The 17,592-nt window shown below is 47.1% G+C and overlaps 1 protein-coding gene across 1 annotated transcript in view; it reads left to right on the forward strand.

Annotated features, from left to right (window-relative positions):
* Positions 1-1,439: 1,439 nt before the first annotated feature.
* The window catches only part of COL17A1 (collagen type XVII alpha 1 chain), a 48,393-nt gene continuing 32,240 nt past the window's right edge, over positions 1,440-17,592 (forward strand). The window contains exons 1-9 of the mRNA XM_037063998.1: positions 1,440-1,631; positions 6,760-6,822; positions 8,815-8,859; positions 9,844-9,951; positions 10,902-11,033; positions 13,424-13,471; positions 14,362-14,397; positions 15,495-15,542; positions 16,975-17,118. Coding sequence (XP_036919893.1) covers positions 6,771-6,822; positions 8,815-8,859; positions 9,844-9,951; positions 10,902-11,033; positions 13,424-13,471; positions 14,362-14,397; positions 15,495-15,542; positions 16,975-17,118 — 613 coding nt within the window. The 5' untranslated portion in view covers positions 1,440-1,631; positions 6,760-6,770. The remainder of the gene's footprint in view (positions 1,632-6,759; positions 6,823-8,814; positions 8,860-9,843; positions 9,952-10,901; positions 11,034-13,423; positions 13,472-14,361; positions 14,398-15,494; positions 15,543-16,974; positions 17,119-17,592) is intronic.

The following is a 17,592-nucleotide window of genomic DNA, read 5'->3' on the forward strand; positions in this document are numbered from 1 at the left end:
CTGGAATGCTGGGCTGGGGGGGTCCGGTGTGGGTCTGTGACTCCTCACTCCCTAGATATCCTTCCCAAATCTTTATCCATGTGGGTTTGGGGCCAGCTCATTCTGCATCTGCACCCCTCCTACCAGTCTGGATGGATGTGGCTTCTTCAATTCTACAGCTATCAGACTTCCATTCAACTCAATTTCTGACCTTCCTGAGTGATGATTGTTCCATATTTTAGTTGCAATTTTGATGTGATTGTATGAAGAGGTGGGCCATGTCTGCCTACATTGCCATCTTGACTGGAAGCCCACAGCTAGTCTTTAGGGGTCCTGGAAAGCCCGTTGTTTCCCAAGTCTTCATAAAAATTATCTAGACTGGTGCAAATTGACCTTCTAGGGAAGTCCAATGGTCCCATGGACACACCTGGAGTAATAGGGGAGTCCATGGGACCACTGGACCATTGGACTCCCCTGGGAGTTCACGCATGTATGCAGAGATCATGTGGTTGCTGATCTGAAGGGCAAGAAGGTTCTTAACCCTCCCCAACAATGTCTCGCTCCATTTTTTAGGTGACTACATGCCTCAAATCCTGCCACTAACAGGTCACTTTTGGGAGTCAGCATTAATATATCTGGTTACCTTATTTAAAAAATGAATCCCTACCCCAACGATTACTCCACATTTTCAGTCATTAAGACCTTACTCTGAAGTTAGTTCGCCCACTGTTCCTCCCAGGTGGATTTGATGACCTGGCTTGGGTCAGAATGGGAGAGAGAGGGCAGAATCCCAGCTTTTCTAGACTTCAGACCATTTGACCACACGCCCCCACACGCCCAGCTGCACCACAAAACATACACATTGGAATTTTGACTATTCCATGGCAGCAAGGAAGAGGAATACCAAGTTGTGGCAGTTTTCTGGCTATAGAGGGTAATAGAAGATAAGAAGTAATAAAAGGGAACTTCTGCCCTGGCTGGTGTAGCTCACCACGACTATAACCACGAAGCCACCCCTGAGAACTATAGGTGGCCCAGTGGATTAAGTGCTGACCTATGAACTGAAAGGTCAAGTGGTTCGAGTCCTAGTCAGGGCACATGCCTGGATCACAGGCCAGATCCCTGGTTGAGGGGGTGTGAGAGGCAACCAGCTGCTGTTTTTCTCACACATTAATGTTGTCTCTCCCTCTCTTTCTCACTCCCCTCCCCTGAAAACAAGTAAATAAAACCTTTAACCCCTCCCCCCAAAAGGACTTATTTTACAATGACCTTTGTTCCATTCCCCATGGGCCCAGAAATGGTTAATCCTCCTAAACAGGTAGGAGAAAATTTCTGCCTCCTATAAAGTTTGATTCCTGGAGGCAGATTTTTTTTTTTTTGTAATCCAGCAAGTGTCAGATAATTGGAAGGGTGGAGTAACGCAGTAAACCATGACACACCTTTGTCAGGACTTGTCTGGAAGCAAAGAACCCAAAGAAACAAGGGGGAGAGAAGACGTGCACATTTCTGAAAGATCACTCAGATTTAACACATCTTGGCTGGGGCTGGATAAAGAAAGTGGGAACTGCAAACCTCTAGAAGAAAACACCAGGGAAAGAGAGAGGGGAGATTTATTCAGAGTTATTTCCTACTCCTTCAAAATCTCTAACGAGGTAAGTAACAGGAAAAACTTGACCTTTCTCCCTTGTTTTGAGACTTTGATTTGGGGCTGGCCGTGTAGAACTGAAATGTTTGTTGGAGAAAATAAGATAAAGGTGTTGAATTTCCAGGGTTCCAGTGAAGTGGTTAATTGATCATAAATGATTACTCTGGTTTGTGCATTCTGCTTAGGATAGATAGGCCTTTTAAAGGAATAAGAGGAAAGATGCATCAATGGGAAAGAGAAGAAAAAGGTTAAGTAAGATAAACTGAGCTCTAGTGACCAGAGTTTATGTATTATTTTCAGTATTATAAAATGGTAATTTCAGTATGGTAAAATTGTGTTATGGTATTTCATTTAGAATATAATAAGAGTTTATAATGTCTCATCTCTCTCCCTCCAAGCCACCCCCCTCTCTCTCTCTCCCCCTCTCAGTGCTCCCACTTTCTCTGTGTCCCTCTCTCCTCTTGACAGCACAGTGAGGTGTAGGTAAGGGGGGGCCTTCTAAAAGCAGCCCCTGAGCACTAAGTGTTGATGTGCTACCTAGACCTCAGTGCTTGCAGTTTCTGATTATGCTCAAGAGGCTGGGTGAACACTGTTGTTTAGCACGCTCTAAAATTACTGCTTTCTGATCTAAAGTAAAGTGAAATATCTGGAATGATATAATTAATCCAGGAGTTTTCTGGAGGCAAATGTAGAACAATGAAAGAAAAAAAATAAAACAAGAAAAGAAATTCTGCATGTGTCCACACTTTACCTGGCCAATTTGGCCCCACAGAATCATTTTGGGGTGAGAATTACCAGCTTAGGCGTCCCACTGTACCACATTAACTACTGACAAATTACCACTTCACTTTTTAAGTTACACGCAAAGCCACTGGCACATGGCTTCTCTTGAGAAGCAGTTAATCAGTAGCCAAACACTTGGATTCATTGTGCCCACAAAATGTAGTGAGAGTTTATGAAGAGTTTCCTTTGGAAAGCAGAGTTGCTCCTTCCACCTCTGCATGCTCTCGCTCAGAGCTCAGCCTCAGAGCGCTGAGTCAGAACCAGACGAAAGCAGGCGTCAGCCCCTTCAGAGCACGGAGGAGCCTGCCGTGGCCTCAGGCCCTTCAAAGCACTCCTGAGATTCTGAGCATGGAAAAAGCTAAAGTGGACAGTTCTGACTTCAGCTTACACAGAAAATCCTTATTTTAGTCAAACTGATCAGGTCCTGAGAACTGACCTCATTCTCAGATGATACCTGACCAAAAGAAATTTGTGTCTGCGTGATTTGGCTCACTTGTTGTTATTAACAGCAGTAGGATTTCATCAAACACAGCTGCCAGCAAGTGGCATAAATCACAAAACTGATGCTCAAGCTTCCCCCATCCCAAGCTACAAAAACCGAGGATGCCAAATACTGCAGGTGGGCAAGCCCATTGCCAGGGTGGAGACAAAATCTTCTGAGATGATCAACCCCAGGGCACTGGTTTTCTTTGCTGTCAAACTGCTTGGTCCTCCCGTGCTCACGAATCAATAGCTGGTAGAGGGGAGGGGGTTTTTGCACTTTGGCCGTTTTGTTGTTATTTTGTTTTAAATGTAAAGTGTGCAGAGATTGGAGTAATAGAAGCTGTAAAAATACTTACGACGCCTTAGCAGGGTATAGGGACATTTATTTTTAAAATAGAAAATACAAAGACACTTATCTTCTCTAGTCCCTTCTTTGTATCAGAGACTGAGTGTTTAACGAGGCGTTAGACCGAGATTAGGTCTCTGCCATGGTTTACTGCCGCCATCCTCGCTGGTGCGTGTGGTACACCCTGTCACCATTGGGCCACTTTTAGGTGGATGTCACATCATTTCAATGAAGTGTAAAGGAAAAACTCATAAAAAGTAGAAAAATGATTTTGAATTGCATTTTCTTGCATCAGAAAAATGACACATGGGATCATTTTTAACATCTTCAATGGAGCATTAACTAGGAAATAACCACGAAGCCGCCACTGAGAACCATGGATGGAAATTAGCATACTTTTGAAATTGAGAACTTGACTTATCTGCTCATCCTTAGTGCTAGCGAAGTGGCCCAAACACCCAAGAAGTTAAAAATTATTCTACTTGACTGTGCTTCCATTAAGTAGTATTTTCAGAGGACAGCGCACTGCTGAACACTGCTGGGAAAGCCAGGATCCGGCTTGTGCCTGGGCATGTAATTTCCTTTCCCTAATGTTAGTTATACGTTTTAAAACTATCAGCACTTAAAATGTTTTTAAAAAGAAGTCTTATGGGAATGCTGTAGGTCCCACAGGGTAATTCCAGCCTAGGTTTATGCCTCCGCCCCTCATTTTCCATTTGATAACCCACTTACAGAAAGTTTCCTTTCATATTGGTTTAAAGAAATTGACCTCCCAACACATTCCTGCCTCTTCACACTATCAGTCTGGGAGAGAACTTCAGCAAAGTCAACAGAGCTTCATCCTGTACTTTTCAGGCCCAAGAAAGCACCCAGCTTGGTCATGAGACACATTTGAGGGTCTTCAGGTTGAGGGAGAGGCAAGGGGCTATCTACTTACACCCATTAGGGCATGTTCTATCCCAGGGTACCCTCCAGTAAGGGGCCCCCAGTCCCTGGACAAGGGCATCTGATTTCTTAGCAAGCTGTCTCTCTGTGCCCTCTGGAAAGCAGGAAATGCTTGGCTTTTTGTTACAGATCTCAAGGCTCCATAATTAGGGTTTAAGAAAAAGATGGAGGGGTTCAGGAATGTCTGTTATTTTTCTGGGTATAGAAGAACAAGAAAACACTTGCCAGTTTTGCTGCTGGGGCACTTCGACTCTCCCCAAAGGGAGCCGTCATCAGCCTGCCTTGATGGCTACAAGTAGAATAAACTCATCCGATCCCAAATGTATAGCTGCCAGCAGCAACTTTCATTAAAGGATCAAAATAAGCAATAAGTTGTGGGGAGTAAAAGTTTCCATGGATTGTTATAAACAGTTCCTGTCAGGATACTATTTTATGTCCATTCAGGTGCCATCCTAGGCGCACCTACAGGCAACCAGGTGCATTTGAATGTTTACTCTCTAAGATGCCTCCTAGTTCACAGTTAATGACCAATTAAAAAAGAATGGGGAGGGACTTCAGAGGTACCAAGGCAATTAATGCTTCAACAAAAAATTTCAAAGAGGGTGTCCGGTTGAGTGTAGGCTGGCACGGCATCAACCATGCAGGTTGTTGCTGGAACACAGACCGTCCCAGGCCACATTTAGCCTTCCAGTGAGGCTGGACTCCCTTATTNCAGTTCCTGTCAGGATACTATTTTATGTCCATTCAGGTGCCATCCTAGGCGCACCTACAGGCAACCAGGTGCATTTGAATGTTTACTCTCTAAGATGCCTCCTAGTTCACAGTTAATGACCAATTAAAAAAGAATGGGGAGGGACTTCAGAGGTACCAAGGCAATTAATGCTTCAACAAAAAATTTCAAAGAGGGTGTCCGGTTGTGTGTAGGCTGGCACGGCATCAACCATGCAGGTTGTTGCTGGAACACAGACCGACCCAGGCCACATTTAGCCTTCCAGTGAGGCTGGACTCCCTTATTAAACTGTTTACGGAGCTCTCCTCTTGGCTTTGAAACACATGCCTGCAAAAAGGCCTTCTGTGGTTTCTGAGATCCACCTAAGAGTTTTTCCACGACGCCTCATTCCTTGCCTAGAGCTGGGTTAAAAAAACTTCAACAACCAGGAAGTTGGCACGTTCAACCAGGCTCTGAAGCTAACCGTGCCAGCTTTGGTTAATTCTACTGGGTATTTGACCAGCTGGTCTTATGTAGTCTTGCTTTTCAAGCAGGGAAGTTACTCGGGACTGACTATATTATGACTTTCATGGGCCCTCAACACTGTTGCCTTTGGGATCCCCTTTCTCCATTAAAAAAAAAGAAACTTTAAAAAATTGTATTTATTTTATAACTGCATTCAAAGAAGGTAATCCAGGTTGGATTGTGTCCATTTTTCCTCCTGATTTTACTTTTTTGGACACCTGAAAGTATGATGACTATGGTTTTCCCCATACTCACCCATACTTTTTCCAGGCAAGAAAAAAAGCTTGAAAGAAGAGATTTTCAACTATGGGTTGTCCTGAGCAGAAGTAGCTTGCCCCAGAGTTCTAGAACCCAATTTGAACTTCATCCCAAAAATAACCTCAGAGGAAGGGAAGGTTGGGGGGCGGGGCAGTGGGAGGAAGAGGACTAAAAAGAAAATCAGATTTCAAGTCCTTCCAGAACCTGAGACAGGCGCCTATAGTCAAAAGAGCCCAGTTGGGCTGTATAATCCTGTGTGTTTGGGCCTGGCGCCCATCTGTAGCCACCCTGTGGTGTCAGCCCTGCCTCACCCCGTCCACACTCCAGGACACAGTGGACAAGATCTCAATGACTTTCCTTCCCAGAAGCACAGTTAAGCATGAGGGGAGGACACAGCTAGCATCTATGAATATGTGTTTCCTACATATTTCAATAGATTTTACACATATTTTCTTCATCTATTTTTTCCATTTATGTCTGCAAAGGAGCACTCTAGGGCTGGTTTGCTATGAAAAGAAAGGTTTGTATTGTTAAAAAGGTAAAGTTCCATACAAGCATGACCACTGTAATGATTTTTATCCTGATTTCAACCCACTAAACACCACTCTCATGCCTGAACTCTAAATAATACAGCATAAGTGGCGTATATTCAAAGAGCTCCATCCAGAAGACTGAACGTCCTGGGGTACATCAAAATTTGTTAGCTGAAAGCACCAAGTGCTTTGACATCCTTCAGCCATTTGTTACTTTGGCAAAGAATGGAGGTTTTATGGTCAAGGTTAGGGCAGCACCTCTTCTATGTGAGCCCTTCAATGCCCAGCAGAGGGCAGGGAGCCTGCTCACATAGATCCTGAAAAATAAGATCTCAGTACAAGGAATAGAATCTAAATTGGAACTATGACATTATTCTCTATTTTAACTAATACAAGTGGTAGGGTGACTCATAAAGAATATGCACATGAAAGAATTGTGCTTTGAATTCCAGGAATCAAGTTTCAGGTTCTCAGCTTGAATAGTAGGAATCTAGGCTTTTGAAAAGTGAAGGCAAGAAGCATAGTTGTTTATGGTTTCCGGCTGTTTCCACAGGTGGCTATGGTATGGATGTGACCAAGAAAAACAAACGAGAAGGCACTGAAGTCACCGAAAGAAGTAAGAACATGATATATATGTCATTATCAAAGTAATAAAGATATGGAAAGAGTAAATAATTTGTCCCTAATTCCACCATAACTACTGTATCATTTTTTCTGTTTCTTAATTTTTTTGTTTTTGGGGTTTTTTTGGGGGGGTCTTGCTTTTTAAAGGACTGTATCATTTTAAAGGTATTCCTAAAAAGACTTTATTCCTTCCCATAGGGTGACTTCTGTTGACTTTTATTTTAATATACTCATAATCAAAATGTATTGTGCTTTTTCTTCAAAGGTGAAAACTGCCACAATAGCATAAACAATAAAATACTTAAAAAGATGAAAACTGCCACTTAGATATATAGTTTTTATAACCAGCATTTTTAATGGTTGGTATAACATTCTCTTGAACAAATTTTCTATCATGTACTTAACCATTTCCTTCTTTAGGTATATAGTGCAACAGCAAACCAAAAAATTAATACCCCTGTTATTGAAGGGACAAAGTTGGAATAACGATAGTGTCGCAGTTGCGATCTACACTGAACATTGAAAATAGACACATTTCTTTCATGGAACTGCCTAAATAACTTCGAAGACATTTGAACTGTCCTCTTAACAGCTCTAACTCTCACTCATCCTGGGACTTTCATACACCTTCAACAAAAAAATTCTGGCTCCACAGACTTAGAACTTTAGGTTAAGTAATAATTTCTCCTATGTGTCGAAGAATCCCAAAGGTCCGCACACTGAGAGTTTAGTGAAAGCTCAAAGCTGTTATTCGAATCAAACTACCACTGCAGTCTGAAAAACCACCTCCCTTTGTGCGTGCTGTGCTGATTCTGCTGTATTCCTCACCTGTGCTCCTGCAGCACATCCAAGCTCGTTGGGGAAATGTGGCGTGAAGACAGGAAGGGCAAGGGACTGCCAGTGGGACTGGCACGGGCTCAGCAGTTGCGAGCAGCACAGCTTTGAGTGGCACGGAAAGATCCCTCCCCATCTTCCATCTTTTCCCCTTCACCCCCTCCCATAGCCACATGCACACCACACACACAGGCATGGGCTTGCACACACTGTGCATGGCACACACTGTGCATGACACACACATGGAAAGCTAGATGGGTGTTCCTTTAGGTCCATCACAGAGGTAGGTAGTGGTGAGGTCATGGTCAGGGTCAGAGTACAAAATTGGCCCCACTATGGTTTGGGGACTCTATGCCCTTTCCCATGTAGCCACAGGGGAGAGGGTGACTCAGGAAGGCATGATTTTTCTTCTGTTGTTTAAAAATAACAACAGCAGCAGCTCCATTGGCTTCTGTGACCACCATAGACTCACCATCCCTTGGAGTCTTGAGAAACTCGGGTTCAGGAGGCAAAGGGACTGTTCCTTCAAGTCTGTCTTTGATGTTCATCTATCCCCGATTTCACCAAACACCAAGTGTGACTTCCCACCCTGTTCCTTCCTATAACTCCTCACGCTCAGAAATGGCCCTGCAGATTTTAGAATGAATTATGATCCCCTTGAAACACTCCCAGATTCATTTTAAAAAGTCAAGGTAATTATCCACTTCACAGTGAAACCAGCCAGGATGATGCCCTGGCCCCAGCTGAACTGGGTGACTGTTTGGAAGGGGCGGTGCAGAGGGAGAGTGTGACATGAGGCACTTGAGAATGACTGCGGGTCCTGGTCCTTCTTCAGAGGCAAATCCTGGCCTGGATTGGATCTAGTTGTTAAGGGAGTGACGTTGACGCCAAGACAACTTATTTTTCAATCTGGTAGCTGCCTCCTTTGGGTTCCAAAGGGATATAAACTTATTTTCTAGGCCCATTGAACCCCACTGTTATCGCACATATTCCCATGTGCTGTGAGGCAGATCACACACCTGACTGCACAGTATACAAAAATCTCCGTCGAAGCTAATTTACTGCGCCTATGACAGATATGAGACTTTGCCAAGATACAGGACTTTCAGTGCATTACATGAGATCTCATCTTTTCCTTGTCTTTTTTTAGTTGTCACCGAAACAGTAACTACAAGACTTACATCCTTACCGCCAAGTAAGTGACAATCTCGAGAGCTTTCTTCTCAGGGAGTCATGTGTGAAGGACACTGCATGCAACCTTTCCCGGGGCCCCTACGCTCCAGTAGAACAAACCTAAAATATCTGAAATCTCTTTCTTCTTGACAGTGAAGATGACATCAATTTATATACCATAAAACCTACCGGTTTGATGTGTGTAATTCAATGGTTGTTAGTTTATTTGCAGAGTTGTGAAGCCTTCACAACAAATCGAATTTGAAAACAAGTAGTCACTCCCCAGTCTCCCCTCTGCCCCAGCCCCTGAGAGCCTCAAATCTACTTTCAGTCTCTATAGATTTGCCTGATCTGGACACTAAAATGTTGATCTTCTCATGCAACCTGAGCATGGGATGGGAGCAGGGGACCACCAGGGAAGGAGGCTTCTGTTTGAGTCCACTTTTCCCTCAAGAGGTCCTTGTGTTTAGTGGATTCGATAACGGAGATCTGAGCCCTGAAGTAGGTCCTGCCCCTCCCATGAAGCCCAGCACACAGAGGGGGGTGTGGAAATCCCACCCATCAGCACCTAAGGCTGGAGCATGATAGGCTGCCAGACAGAACACCAGCGGCACAGAGCTGTCACTCATTTCTCCAAAACTTGTAGGAGCTGCCAGAGCTGGGGCACCGACCAGGCCTTTGAAAACAGCCAGCCCAACCCAGGCCCCGGGCTCAGGGAGCTTTTCATTACTCATCACCTTTTTTAATACTTAAAATTTCCCAATAAACAACCTGCTATACTTCCCCCAGAAGATGTTCCTTTTAAATTGGTGGGAGAGTTGCTGTAGACATTCGTAACAGAAGCAAACAAAATGGGAGCCTGGCAGCTTGCTCCGTGGAAGGGAAAGGGAGCCCCACCAAGGGGATCGTGGTTGAGAAGCCAGGGAAGGCTTCCTGGGGCAAGGGGTGAGGGGGCCCTCTGGACTGACTCCCCCCATAAGTTGTCACCTCCTCTTTGTTTCCGCAGAAGGGGGGACCAGCAATGGCTATGCTAAAACGGGCTCTCTCGGTGGAGGGAGCAGCAGGCTGGAGAAGCAGAGCCTGACCCATGGCAGTAGCGGCTACTTGAACTCCAGTAAGTGCCTGCAGGTGGGAAGGTCTGGGGACCAGCAGACAGGGGGACAGAGAGTCCAGCAAGGAGAGGGACAAAGCTGTCATCCGTCCACATGACCCAAAGGGCCATGTAAATGACACAGAACCCAGGAAAGGTGAGACCTTCCAATCACCTGCATTCGATACCGACTTAAAGTGGGATCAGTTTTCCCTGGTTCCCTAATATAAGTACCATAATTAATTAAGGAGGGCTTCGTGAGGAGGTGCCTCCTTTCCCACTGAAACACTCCTGTTAAGCTATCTCTTTTAGAGAAGGGTGTGCACATCGCAGGGTTTACGATTTCAGTGAACAATAACTGAAGAAACTGAAGGGTTGGCTCACTGTGTGCAGGGAATCTGATCCCACACTGCGCGAGTTTCCACTGGGCAAGCATCCAACACAGGGCCATTGTTCCCCATGAAACGCTCTTTGATGTTAGCTTGCACACTGAAATAAAACAAAGCAAGGCAAGGGGGAAACACAAGCACACACATAACCCATGAAGTCATGTAAAAAAGAAAAGAAGAAGAACCAAGCCTGGCCAATAGTCAGGTTGACCAAGAGAAGCGCCTGTCCTCATCTGTTGAGGAACCTTCACACTGGATTCTGCTCTAGTCTCTCCAGCAGCGCGCTCCCATTAAAAGCCAGGTCCTTGAGAACAATCCTACTGGAGTCCCTCCGTTCACGGCAGATCAGGGCATCAAGGACCCCTGCCTTCCAGTGGTCAGCCTGGGGAGGAAGGGCGGGAACAGTAATGCCACAGCCATGCCTGAGCAGCCAAGGAAATGCTCAGGTGAACCCTTTCCGTGCTGACCCCCTCGGGACCCTCCATAGGCCCCCTTTCATTACAAGCGGCCTGGTGTACTCAGTTAACATAAGAGATAGCAATGTGCTCCAGGGCTGTGAGGACTGACGTTTCTCTCCACTTGCAGCTGGAAGCACCCGGGGCAATGCCACCACCTCCAGTTACAGGAGGGCTCATTCCCCTGCCTCCACTCTGCCCAACTCACCAGGCTCAACCTTCGAAAGGAAAACTCGCATCACCCGCCATGGAACATACGAAGGTATCAGTCCCACAGACTTTGCCCCCTCACACTTCTCTCTGCTCTTCCTTTGTGTCTTGTAAGGACTCCCATTACTTGGCGATTGAGATGAGCTGCCCAGCCCTTCCTTCATTCACTCACGTAGCCACTTTCTCGTGTGGGTATTGGATGTGTTTGACACCACACAGAATGCCTTCACGGACGCCTGAATGAATCAGACAGGGAGCGTGCCTTCAGGGAGCCTGCAGTCGAAATAGAGAAGCTAAAACAACAGATAAAACTGTCCTGCAAAATCTAAGGGGGTTATCATCTCTGGCTGAGTCTCCAGGGAAGAGTCCAGGGGGAGGTGTCCTCTGAGCTGGGCCTTCACGGTGTGTAAGATTTTGATACCCAGGGGTGGAGAGGTGGGGCGCTCCAGGCTGTGGGGGTAGCAGCACAGCAAAAACAGGCAGGAGAGGCGGGGCCTAAGTACCAGGCAGCAGTGGTGCTTAGGTAAGAGGGCTTGAGGGACTCGACATCAGTGCTAGGCTGAGATGTTTGGACTTGATCCGGCATATAGTGAGAAGCCACAGCGATTTTTGACCAAAAGAGTCGATCATATTTGAGGTCCAGGACTAGCACTCTGGGCAGCCATGTGCAGGAAGAGGTTGGAGGTGATGACCAGTTAGACTGTGCTCCGTTGTCCAGGAAGGGAGAACTTGGCTGGGGCGAGGATGGTGGCAGTGGGAGAGGGCTGGAGGAGTTGGAGGGAAGAGGGATTGCAGAGGGGGAATTGGCAGGTTTGATGATGGATTAAATGTTTGATGATTGATTAAATGTTCAGAACTAAAACCAATGAATCACTAAAACAGTAACTAGTCCAAGTTTATTGTGTGTGCACCACAAAGACAGTTTGCAGACTAGGAGAACGCAAAAAAAAACCAAAACACAGAATGAGGTTCCAGAATATATTGTTACATAGCAGCTCAGGTATTCTTCATGGTGACTGGTTATATTATTAGACTTTTCTTCAGTGATAGGGAACTGGCCAGTGGTTACCTCATATTAACCTTGGGCAACAGTTTAAGTTTTGCTTATGATTTTCAGAGGCATAAGCCAGAAGCAACTCAAGTTATCTTACAAAATCAGTTAAATTAAGCTTTGCTTGAATGACTCAACTGGTTATGTCTGCTCAGGGAACTTTTAAGGCTGGTCTCCATTTGTTTTTTATTTTTAGGGGAGAAAAAGGAGTTAGCGATTCTGCTGAGATTTGAAACATGGGTGATTGGGTTCGTGTTGGCACCAACCATCACGGCAGGAAGCCCGTGTGCATGAGCTCAGTTATTTGGTCCTTAAATACAGCTGCTGGTGTGGTTTTGGGTGGGAGAACCAAGTGGGCATTGGGACTCATAGGACCTGAGCTCAGGGAAGAAATTGAGGCCAGATACTCCATCTGGAGTCATTAGTAGAAGGTGGAAAACTGAAGGAGCTGGCCTAGGAAGAGAGTATAAAAAGCAGGAGAGAGCAAAGCAAGATAAATTGGGGGAAGAAGGAGAAAAAGAGCCAGAGGACACGGAGGAAGAAGAGTCTTTGAGGGGAGCGGGAGCCCAGGAATAGGCTGTGTCATTGAAGTCAACGCAAGAACAGGCTCAGGGTCACCAGGAGAAGGCAGGAGGCAGGTTACGGGAGCTGCTGGTGATCTGAACAGGAGGCAGTTTTAGTGTGAAACAGACTAGCCAGGCAGCAAGTGGGGCCAATAGTGACTGGAGAAGTAGGATTAGGGATGGGTACCCCCAGTAAGTGATTTAAGACCCAGAACAGCCAGGCAGCTTTGGGGAGCCCCAAACCCAGGTGAGGAGGGTGGTATCACCAAAACACTTTCTGATGTTAGGTCTGCGTGAGGACTCGTACCTCCATGACAACAGGGTCCACACTCGGGATGGGCCTTCGCAAGATCAGAGACACCCTAGTGCAAACAGCATATTCACTCAACCAGGGCCAGTCCACCTGCACCAGCACTTACACAGGGCAAGCAGTTGAGGAAGTAAAAACAAAAAAGAAACAAACCCTGCCCCTGCCTTCCTTTGTGCAAACCTTGCCCCACTGAAGTAGATCAGGGACCAGACCGAAGTGCCACAGCCACGCCCAATAGGCAAAGAGGATTTCAATGGGGAGCCTGCTGAAGAGCACCTGTCATCCTCAGAAAGGAGGGAGCCAGCACCACCCTCTCGAAAGCTGTTTGGCTTCAAGTGATCATTGGTACAGGCAGACCTCAGAGATGTTGCGGGTTCAGTTCCAGGCCACTGCAATAAAGCCAGAATTGCAATAAAAAGAGTTGTGGTCTTTTCACTGGTGGAGGATCTTGCCTTCAGTTTGTAGAAAATGCAACAAAGCAAGGTGTTCTGACACTGAGTGCTTTATCCTCTTTCCAGGGAGCTCCAGTGGCAACTCTTCTCCGGAGTACCCTCGGAAGGAATTAGGTATGTGCTTTCCTTATTTTCTAAGGAGCCAGTCAAAGGAGGCCCTGGGGAAGTGCCTGGGGTGCGGGAGGAGGGGGCGTTGTGAATTAAATGGATTCTTCTAAAAGAGTTTAACCTCTGCTGACCTGTTTTTCTTTTGCTTTTCATCCTGAAACATTTAAGGGGACTGTCAACCACATTAACTTGCCATTATAGCCTTTGCTCACGAGGCTTCTGAAACAGCAAGCTATTCATTCGAGGCTCAGGCTTAGATAGACAAGCCCTAAGGCCAAGTGACCTTCACCATAGGGCTTCAAAGGGGCATGTGTTATGCCGAGTGAAACCCAAGTATCTTCCCTTGGCCTTAAGTTTTCTGTCCGTGTTCTTAGATGCTCACTGTGCATATGGCATGATCATGGAGTCGCACTCTGCGACTGCAGAGTGCTTGATGACATGATCATGGCCTGTACAGTGGTTATAGTTTTATTTATTTACTTTCAGAGGGAAAACCACAGCAATCTCTGATAACAACAACAACAAAAAAAAAACTACAGGAAAGATCTGGCTGTCTTTTGATACATTTAATGAACGTGTAGTCAGCCAGTCCAAATGGATCATGCTCCCAAAGGGATTGCCTTAGCTAACTTAACACTCTAAGCATGAGCTAACTTAACATTCATTTATCTACCTGGACACCCTAAATGCACTGGGGCCTTGCAAAGCTTTCTCTGCCTTTTGCCTATGTGGTCATCATTTATTAAGTATCCGCTAGCCATAAGGAATCCCACTTGAAAAAAATACACTGTGAAAACAAACTGCTCCCCCCACCCAAATAGATCTACCCCCATCTCAAAAATATTTAGCAGGCCACCTCTTATATGTGCTCAAGATAACTTTTCTTTGTTTCTCAGCATCCTCTTCAACCAGAGGACGAAGCCAAACACGAGGTGAGCTCTATCTGTGGGTTTGATTCAGTTCCTTCAACAAGTATTTTCTGAGCATCTAATGTGTGTCCAACCTTGAGCCAGGAAATGGGAATGAATGCAGATGAATAAATAAGGCAAAGTTCTGCCCTCGAGGAGCCCACAGCCTCCTGGGAATCTTCTGCTGGCTCTACCAAGATGGGAAGGGTAGATTTGAGGGCAGTCTAACAAACACATGAGGCAGAAACGAGGATGCGTGGTAACCGTCCAGGCAGTGGTTGGTTCCGCTGTGGGTTGTCTGACGATGCTGGCGCTCCATCTTGACTCACTTCTAATCTCCTGGTTGACTCTGACAAGATGAGCTATGGTTGCCTTTGTGCATCCAAACTGAGCAAAAGCTCTGCTCTTTCCAGTTATTCCAGGGGACAAAGGGCTCTGTGACAGTTTTGCACTCTCCATGTCTGCTGATGGGTAAGCCTGTAGGAGACAAACGTGGTCCCAGGGAAAGCTGCCCTTGATGGATCTGATGAGGAGCAGGTGTCGGGCCCGTGCAAAAGGCAAAATACTTCCCAGGCCCAAGGAGTTCTCCGTGACCAGCCTAGACTTCCTATGGGCCTTACTGCCCCAGTGACTTGAAAGTTAGGAACATACAAGCCACCCGCAGCTTTAGGCTGATGGTTGAAAGATGACAGTCTTCCATCTGAAACTAATAACATTAAACTACCTACACTCTGCCCTCCTGATTTCTGAAGAGGCCAAAATGGCTAAGGAAACACTACAGGTTTTAGAATTCTCTCACTACTACCTGAGAAACCCTGGAGGCAGGAAGCAGCCCGGTCCTGGCAATTAGGAAATGAGTGATTGGAAAGGGGCCTGCCATCGGCGATTGTGATGGAGCCCCCTGTCTGGCCTGGGGTTTGCATCAGGACATCTCCAGGCGGCTGGGGGTGTGCAGTGGGCAGGTTAGGGTGCAGGGAGAGGACATCTGCTTTTGAGCAGGACTCATCCTGCGTACACCTAGGTTTCCCGCTCCCAGGAAACAGAGATCTTAGAGCTCAGTGTCAGGCACTGTGACCCGAGTTCCTTCGCTCACAGCCTTCTCCGTGTCTCCCCTTGTGCAGAGAGTGAAATCCGAGTGCGACTGCAGAGTGCATCCCCATCTACCCGATGTAAGTGGTCACTGTCTTGCTGAAAAGAAAGGATCCGGGAACCCGGGGCTCTGTGTGTGTGCATGCAGTCAGCCAATCAGTAAATGTCTCTAAGGGCCTTTGGTGAGAGGCACCCTGGGCTGGGTGAGGGGATGAGGAGCTGAGGAAGTCACCATCCCTTCTATTTCCTCATTCACAGACTTAAGGGGGACAGAGTCAACAACCAACCATAACAGCTCAGGGAGCGGAGGGAGCCAGGGTCCTGGGAAGCCTTCCTGGGTTGGTGTCTGAAGGGCGGGTCAGTCAGGCTCCATGGGATGAGCCAGCAGAGACGTATGAGGAACCCATGCTGAGACCCTGGAGAAACGCTACATGTGGCTAAAGGAAAAGCAGTAGGTGGAGACCTAATGGGATCGTTAAGATTAGGAAAGGTCAGAAGTAGAGTGAGAGAGTTTTAACTCGACCTCAAATGTCAGGGATTCCCCGGCCTCGGTCTGCTGACTGTGTTAGACTTCTGTTGTTCTTGTTGAAGGTTACATGACATTTTGAAATGAGCCCAACTGCTAGGAAGGAAGCCAAGGACAAAGAGTAGGAGGAGAAAGAGCTGGGTGGGTGGCTCAGGAATCAGAGACGGCACTGGCCCAAAGAGCTCGCTCAGTGCCTGGGATCGTGGGGTCTCACCCCAGGCCAAGGATGCTGTCTCCCTTGAGCACTTCCAGGCTTAGGGTTGCTCAGTCCAAAGAATGGGGATCTCAGGGAAAGGGGTCCCGGGCAGTCCTCAGCACTAATCGGCTGTGAATCTCTTGGTCTCCTCTTATGCGTTGCCCTTGCACCATGCTTCCCTCCCTCCCTCCCTCCCTCCTGTCCTGTTTGCCAGGTGGGAGGCACAGGGAGTCTGCTCCTCTATGTCACCTCGTTACAAATAGTATCGGCCAGACAGACTTGAAATTAACTCACACAAAGCAGCATACTGTTTAGGAGTGGGCCACAGATTCCTCTGACGCGACAGAGCATACGAGGTCAGGGACCCAACACCCGAGGTGTCCCGTGCAGGGGTTGAGATCATGATTGAACCATTTGTTTCAAGGGGCCTGGTCCTCTCACTGCCCTGGGTGTAGATTTCCCTTGATCCAGGATGACAGTGTCTTCCAGTCACAGAGTCATCCCTGGGGTGTCTGATGAGGTATAATTATAAAATGTCTACCGATGACTTTGACCTCCTTGTAGAGACACTAGATTTATGAGGCCATTAGTGTTACAAAGTGCCAGGTTACTAAGTGCTATACATTGACAAGATGTGGAAGTCATAAGGCTAACCAAAACTGTCCCAGTGTGTGAAGCAGATGCCACCCCCCGCCCCTCACATTCAGAAGGCCGGAAGTGAAACTCCCACCGCACTTGGACTCTGGAAAAAGTCCTGGGCCCGATGAAAAATGTGAGGATTCTTTTACAGGGACAGAACTGGATGAAGTTAAACGTTTGCTCAAGGGGAGCCGATCGGCAAGCGTGAGCCCCACCCGGAATGCCTCCAGCACACTCCCCATCCCTAAGAAAGGCACTGTGGAGACCAAAACCGTGACAGCGAGCTCCCATTCAGGTAAGCCCAGGGCTGCCATCGAGGGAAGGGAGTAAGGTGGCAGCTCTGTCCTGGCCCAGGAACTCAGCTGCACCCTGGCAGGCCCTCCCGGCTGTGGCGGAACGCTGCCCGTTATGCAGCACGAAAATGTGGGCTGTGCCCTGCTTACGCCCGCCGGTCGGCCATCCCATGTGCAGGCTGGCATCGGGCTCTACACCCTAGAGTCTCTCCCGGAGGTTCTTGACCTCTCCGGGGAATGTGCTGGCCAGGTTCCCCAAGTGATGACTGTTGGGAAGACTTGTCGTGTTTTCACTCATTCATTCAGCGAATGTTGTTATGGGCCTCCTCCATGCCAAGCACCAGGCACTGAGGAAAGGCAATGAACAAGGCAGACACGGCCACTGCCCTCGTGGAGGTGAGGGCCTCTGGAGGGAGTCAGACAACCCAGAGATCGCAGTGAGGTCAGAGGAGTGTTCAAAGCTCATCCATCATGTG

This window comes from Sturnira hondurensis, unplaced genomic scaffold (assembly GCF_014824575.4).
Source record: "Sturnira hondurensis isolate 20B ecotype Veracruz unplaced genomic scaffold, ASM1482457v3 Scaffold0014854, whole genome shotgun sequence".
Lineage (NCBI taxonomy): Eukaryota > Metazoa > Chordata > Mammalia > Chiroptera > Phyllostomidae > Sturnira > Sturnira hondurensis.